The sequence below is a fragment of the Accipiter gentilis genome, chromosome 2 (genome assembly GCF_929443795.1).
Source record: "Accipiter gentilis chromosome 2, bAccGen1.1, whole genome shotgun sequence".
NCBI classification, from domain to species: domain Eukaryota; kingdom Metazoa; phylum Chordata; class Aves; order Accipitriformes; family Accipitridae; genus Astur; species Astur gentilis.
The window spans coordinates 19205938-19212775 of NC_064881.1; the positions used below are offsets into that span (position 1 = coordinate 19205938).

General features: G+C 50.0%; 1 protein-coding gene across 1 annotated transcript; it reads right to left on the reverse strand.

Annotated features, from left to right (window-relative positions):
- Positions 1-2843: 2843 nt before the first annotated feature.
- On the reverse strand, positions 2844-5395 carry MSC (musculin). Its single transcript, XM_049823815.1, has 3 exons — positions 4670-5395; positions 3790-3881; positions 2844-3634 (listed from the first exon to the last, which is right to left on the reverse strand). Exons 1-2 carry the CDS (start codon positions 5252-5254, stop codon positions 3795-3797), a joined length of 672 nt encoding a protein of 223 aa, XP_049679772.1. The 5' UTR covers positions 5255-5395; the 3' UTR covers positions 2844-3634; positions 3790-3794.
- Between the last annotated feature and the right edge of the window lie 1443 nt (positions 5396-6838).

The following is a 6838-nucleotide window of genomic DNA, read 5'->3' on the forward strand; positions in this document are numbered from 1 at the left end:
AAAATCACTAAATGGGAAAGGTATGACTTAGGTATTTCTTACATGCAAACTATGTTTCTTTTGCTCAGATCAGAATTGGTAACATTTTCAATATGAGAAATGTATTTTCCTTGTGTAAGCAAACACATGTATTGGAAAGGAATGGTTTCATGATGGAGACATGAGCTTTCTGGCTAACAATCTGCTCTACCAGAGTACCACATAAAATAGAGACAAAACAAAGTTCTACACAACATTTATATAAGTCTAAAGTAAAAAAACCCCACATATTTGGGAGACAAGTGTTCCTCTTTATATACGGACTGCCTGCCAGGAAAGTCAATGCAGGTATTCTGCCTTTAAGATTTCACATGAAGCAGGTCTCAGCCGAATATGGGTTGCAGATGATTTGGCATTTTATTTATAAAACGGCTTTAGCAAGATTTGTATTCATTTATGGGATCAAGATGGGTTCACCTTGTACCTCGTGCCAAGGAACGAAGATGTCATTAATGTAACAAAAAAATCATCAAGTGTATACTTGCCAAACCTAATAAAAATGTATGTGTTTCTTACTTTCTGTGCTTGTGGACTATGGAAACGTAAGGTAGTTTTTTCATTTTAAGTCTCCCTTTCACCCAGCTCTGTAACTCACACCCAGTCAAACAAAATGCTCAGACTTTAAAAATGAAACCAATTTACTCTTACCAGGTTGGCAAAAACTTACTAAAAAAAAAAAGGACCAAAACACATTATCTTCCTATGGAATCTGGTAATGCTTAAAAGTAGCATTTTAGAATGTCGTGATCACCTCATTCATATAAAGCACTGATCTGAATTTCATCTGTTTGTGGGTTTAAAAAAAGGATTCAAAGCTGCGTACGTGTATTTTTGGTGTGTCTTTATAGGTGAGGAATGCCAGAATACATGACCTACCTGGCACTTCCCTGGCAAGACAGCAGCCTTCATCTCAGGACAAACTCACAAGGAGCCTGTTCAATTGTCTGAACTTTTTCCTAATCGCATAATGGCTCTCAGAGAGAAGAAGAAAAATTAATTTACTTTTAAAAAATAATATTTATGAACCCAATGATTAAAATTAAGGATTTGAAATATCAGATCCTTGTTAGAGAAATCCAAACATACCTAATTGCCATATTAAGATAAGTATACACTAATATATGTATCTCTGTATAGAGGTATTTAAAACAAAGAATTGAGTCTTACACAACATCAGCTATCTAAAAGCTGTCATTTTCTCTCCAGATTTTGACCTGAACTGTCACCTGTGGCTATTGTGTACTTCTGCTCTAAACCCAGTGATAGTCTATTGGGGCATCATCATCATATGGATGTGTCTTGTTACAGTAACAAATACAGTAAGTACATTCGTTATTTTATGAAGAAAGTATTTTTATGTATTATGTAGCCACAAGGAAAAAAAAAATTATTTGAGAGCATGTAGCATGATGCATAGATGGAACCAATACTATGTTTTTCTTCATGTCACACTCCTCATCCCTGATTTTGACCTACTGTATTTACTCATAACCACTTCATATTTGGGAATTTACCCTGAACATTTTTTTCCATCATTTCGCATGGACCTTTCTATACTGTTTAAAGTTCTCCATGCTTTCCTTGTTTTTCTGATCTCCTAGAGTCGTTAACCAATTACAGCTGGGATCAAGGCCAAAATCAGCTAGGTACCACAGCTGAGATTATCTCAAGTGGCACCTTAGTTAAATTGCTGAATGATCTTTTCTCTAGGGTTCAGATAAACATTGGTTGAGTTTTCTTATACCTTATGCCTTCCTAAAGCTCCTTCCTTTTTGATTTACTGTTTATATTCTTTTCTTTTTATAAAGCTTCCCAGAGAAGGTCAGAACTGCGAAACTGTAACTAACTGCAGTTAGCTACAGAACTGCAAATGAGGATAGCCCCCTTCCTTCACAGCCTTTCTCTGGCTAAAACTGGAAAATGAATTAGATTATGGTCTCTGTACAGCTTGCCCTCAAATCACTGAAAGCAAGAATTTCAGCAGATCCTGGACTGAGCCCTCATTTTATTTTGCAGTGGCTCTGGGCTATTTTACGTTTCACAAGAAGAGAAGCAATTTTCTGCAGTTCATCTACTTGAAAGACACTACCAATAGTCAGTCTTGGGCTTCTGTGCAGTATTTCAAAACAGAAATCCATGACGTAGGATGACCTGACAAGAAACCAGGTTAAACTGTTTCTGGTTAAGCAAATGTTTCTTCCTCCTGGCTGCTTAAATGAAGAAGAGGAGGCTTTTTCTTCTCTAAAGCAATTCAGTCTTCTCCCTTACTGTGAGTTAACTGCTAATAAAATATTTTGAGAAACAGAAAATCTTATCTCAGGAGTTTTAATGTTAAAACAGGAGAAGTCTGCTCCCAGCTAGGAAAACTCAGCTGACTTTCCCACTGCACAAATACAAATAAAAGCAAAACAGACTACAGATGGAAATGTAAAATGGGAAAGAACAGCAAAAGAGCTGTTACACTATCTTTCATGCTATGAAGAAGAAGAAATTACTGACATCCATTTCTTAATCTACATTTATTTATTTTCCTGATTCACAGAAAATATTATGACAGTGAATTCTGTAAGTTGTTGAAATGCGGCTTTCCCTGCTGATTGATATAGTACTGTACCTCACAAGAATTGTTTGGGGTGGAAGTGTTGTTATCTGACTCTGTTGCTGGAGATGTCTCTGCTCTCAAGATATGAGGAAGATAACTGTGTTTACAAAAGCAGGCTTCAAGAACGTGCATTACAAAGACGTTCCTATATTGATGCAGCCACACATTATCACAGTACCAGTAGGTCATTGTAACCAAGCTTTTAATGTCATTTATAAAAAAATAGAGTTATTTACATTTGCAACTTATTTGATGGCATCCTCTTTTATTACAGCATTTGAATCAGTGAAGAAATGTCACTAGAACTCATTTGAGGGTAAACTTTTCAAAGGCAAGCATGACAGCACAGGCAAAATGTTTAAAACATTGTGAATTCTTGTTATTTTGCAGCATCATACAAACTCATTCTTCACAACACATGCACCCTGGCCTTACGGTAAGCACAGAGTAAGGCACAGAAACTCTGCCACGTTTCTAGGGACAGTCCCACATCCTTAGATGTGGCACTTCAAGACATAACCAGAGGAATTAGTTTAATTCCAATGGACGGTAGGCTAAATGCAGACTGTAGCTACTTACAGTTTTTTTAAGAAAACTCTGGTTAAAAGGACAAGAAAAAGTCTGACTATACTTATTGCATAGTTGCAGTAAACCGGATCCATGAATACGAAAGCCATCAAAATATATTATAAATCTATCTGAGTTTCAAAGCTACTCTAAAATACTGCTTTGCTTTAGAATACAAATAACACTGTTCGGGGTTAGTTTGCAGAGTTGTATTTTGGTCCATGCTGTTAATTCTATACCATTATATTCCTCTTCCAATTAGTTTAAAAGCCTCAGAACAACAGGTCCTCAGGCGGTGATAAGGATGATGAAGCCAAAGAAGGGCCTTTCCAAATCTCAGACTTCAGCTGCTGCAGTCAGTTCATAAAAACTCTAATTTCCGCCGCCTCCCTTCTTTACCGCTTTAAATAAACTTCCCTCAGAACTCTAAGGGAAAAGAATGACAGGGGACACCGATTTAGCACTGTTAGAGATGGAGGTTTGTCCCCATCTTCTAGTCTTGAGCCGATAAATCACAGCTCTTAAAAATATCCAGCCCATTAAAAAAAAGATCAACATCAGCAACAAAAAAAACAATTTACTGTGACTATGCAGTAGTTCCACATAATCTGCTGGCAGTAGAAACTTCTTTGGTGTCAGAGTCGGGTCTTCCTGAAACCACAAACGGCCAAGTCTGTGGGCAAAAAAAGGTATTTCACATATTAAACAGAAAGTTTATCGTGGTATGAAACTGGAGCCTTATTACTGATAGATGTCTAGCTGCGGTTCAGTTGCAAACACGTCATCGTGTTTTAGTCCCTGTGGGAAGCGCAGAGAGCGCCGAGTTCCTCTAACAAATATTTTCATTACGTTTTTCGTTGCATTTAAATGCTCCGCAATAGGGCTGCAACGGCCAGCAACAAATCGTCCTCATCAACAACGCAACGCTCCTCTGGCTTTGCAACTGTTTGCATCATTTTATAAATAACAAGCATATACACCGTTCAGAAACAACCACCCCGCGCTCTGCGAGCAGCCTTTTTCGTTAGCCCCGTGGCACGCACCAGGCGCTTGGTTGCCTCCCGATGGACTCCTGACGGCTTGCTTGTGCTGCAAGCCGGCCCTCAGAGCGGACTGCTCCTTTTTCGGACATTAAGCTTGCCTAACGCCCGAGGAATTTGTTTCTCTAGGATCCGCTACTCCGACTCCCCAGAACAGACACGCCCGCCACCACCGTGGGCCGACGAACGCGGCTCTCGGCTCGCCCCCGGGGCCCGGGTTACCGGGGAGGCACGAAGCAGTCGGGGTCGCCCCGCGGCTTCTTCGAGGGCGGGCACGGCTCGAGCGCTTCGCCCGTGGCCCCCCGGGCGGCTGCCCCTCGCCGCGCATCCCGAAGGCGCCGGGGCCGCGCCCGGCCTCCGCCGCGCCCCTCCGCGCCCCCGCTCCCCGCGCCGGGCCGCGCCGCGCCGCGCCGCGCCGTACCAGGTTGACGGGGTGGACGTATCCGTTCTCGTAGCGGTCCTCCTGCAGGAGCTGCCGGAGGTGGGCGATGTAGCTGGACGCCAGGCGCAGCGTGTCCAGCTTGGAGAGCTTGGTGTCGGGCGGCACCCAGGGCAGGCTCGTCTTCAGCCGGGAGAACGCCTTGCTCAGCACCCGCATCCGCGCCCGCTCCCGCGCGTTGGCCGCGTTGCGCTGGGACTGCTTCCCCTCGGGCGGCGGCCCCCGCGGCCCCGGCGCCGCCTTCTTGCCCCCGGGGCCGCCGCCCCGCGCCCGCTTCCTCTTGCCGCCGCTGCCCGCCGGCCCCGCCGCGCAGCTGCCCTCGCCGTCCTCCTCCTCCTCCTCCTCCTCCTCCTCTTCCTCCTCCTCCTCCTCCTCCTCCTCCGCCGCCGAGGAGTTGTCCCCCGAGGGGTAGAGCTCGCCGCGGGGCTGGCGCTTGGCCGGCGGCGGCGGCGGCGGCGGCGGCGGCGGCGGCGGTGGCGGCGGCGGCGGCGGCGGGTAGTCCAGCTGCAGCGCCCGCAGGTCCATCTCGGGCAGCTCCTCCGCCTCGCTCCCGGAGCCCGCGGACATCGCCCCGGGAGGGAGGCAGGGAGGCGGGCAGCGGGGCAGGCGGGAGGGGGCGGACGCCCGAGGCGCGCCGGCGAGTGGGCCCAGCGCGGGGCGGCCCCGCCGCGGAGAGTCCGTGCCGGCGCGGGGCGGGGGGGCGGCTGGGGGGGGCGCGGAGGGGGGATGCGCCCCTTGACAGCGCTATATATCGGGTGTCCGCGGAGCGAACCATCTGCCGGGCGGAGGGGAGGAGTGGGGGCGCGGGGGAGGGAGGGAGGGGGTAGGACCCGGCTGAGCCCCGCGCCGGGGGCGGCGCCTCCCCGGCCCGCGCCGGTGCGCGGGGCCGGACCCCACGGGCGGGGGCACGGGACGGGACGGGACGGGACGGGACACGGCGGGGACACGCACACACCCACACACGCAGGCGCGCGCGGGGATGTCTCCAGGTGTACGAGTGCTCTCGGCAGTGACGCCGCCGTGTGACGGGGCGCTTCTCCTGCCGCGCGGAGCCCTCTCCTCGCCCCCGAGGTCGGCAGATCCCCCGGGCTGATCCCGCGAGGGCTTTCGCGGGGAGGGGGGCACCGCTCCCTGCCTCTGAGGCGGCGGCGGCCGGGCTGAGGCTGAGCGCCACCCGGGGCTCTGCCCGCTGCCCACCTGCATTCGCTCACCCTCCCGCCTTTCCTTCGAGGTCGGGGGGATTCTTCCACCGCCTAAACCCGCTGCCCGCTGCCCGCTGCCCGCAGCCGAGCGGTGCGGGGGGACGGGGCCAAGCCCAGGCTGCGGGTCAGGCCCCGCCCGCCGGGGTCTCCCCCTGCCCACTGCCTGCCCCGCCGCCAGAGGCGGCTGCGCGGCTCCGGGTGCCCCCCCGGCGGAGCGGGCGGAGGCAGCAGGAGCGGCGGCCCTCGGGCGTGGGTTTGCCGTTTGGGGGGAGCACCGCAGAAAGTCGCTGGAAACGCGCGGACGGTGCTTTGATGGTGTCGGACAGCAGCGAAGGAGTGTAACGTGTCCGAGGGCTTCTCCGTCCTCAGAGCAATTAACTGAAAGCCAGTTAATTGGGCTGTGTACAGCTCTGTGCCACAGAGCGAGCAAATGAAGCGGGACAACTTTTCGAGGTACTCGCGGGCTTTTTTAAATACCGCCCTACAGCTTTTATAGCGTCCACGTGCGAGCGGGGGACCCAGCATCCACTGGAAATGCTGATACGCAAATTCAACAGGGGTATAAATTAAAAAAAAAAATAAAAATTAAAAAATCAACCAACAACTTGTATCCCTCCCACCCCCCAAAATATCCCTTCTTTCCAAGAGGAATAACTGGCATTTGGTTCCTCGCTGGCCTTCACGGCCCTGCCTGGATACGGTTAACCAGAACAAAAATTCAGCTCGCAGAAAAGAATCTAATGACTACAACAGGTGGAAAGATCTTGTCCCGCAATTTTTGCTCCCGGTTTTTCCCTTCCATTTTCCTGCCGGCCGAGTGGAACCTTCCCGGCTGCTGCTGCTGCACAACTTTCCTGGCACCACCGGCCGCCTTTTCGCCCAGCGCTTTGCACTTCACTCCCCGCCAACGCTGTGGTCTTATTGAGGGCCACTTAACGCTGTATAAACC

What these genes read in the sequence shown, in the direction of transcription:
- MSC (XM_049823815.1), bottom strand. Translation starts at nt 5,254, where the DNA reads ATGTCCGCGGGCTCCGGGAGCGAGGCGGAGGAGCTGCCCGAGATGGAC. An exon ending in ACGTCCACCCCGTCAACCTG is followed by an intron (nt 3,882 to 4,669) that starts GTACGGCGCGGC and finishes TTTTGCCCACAG; the next exon opens with ACTTGGCCGTTTGTGGTTTC.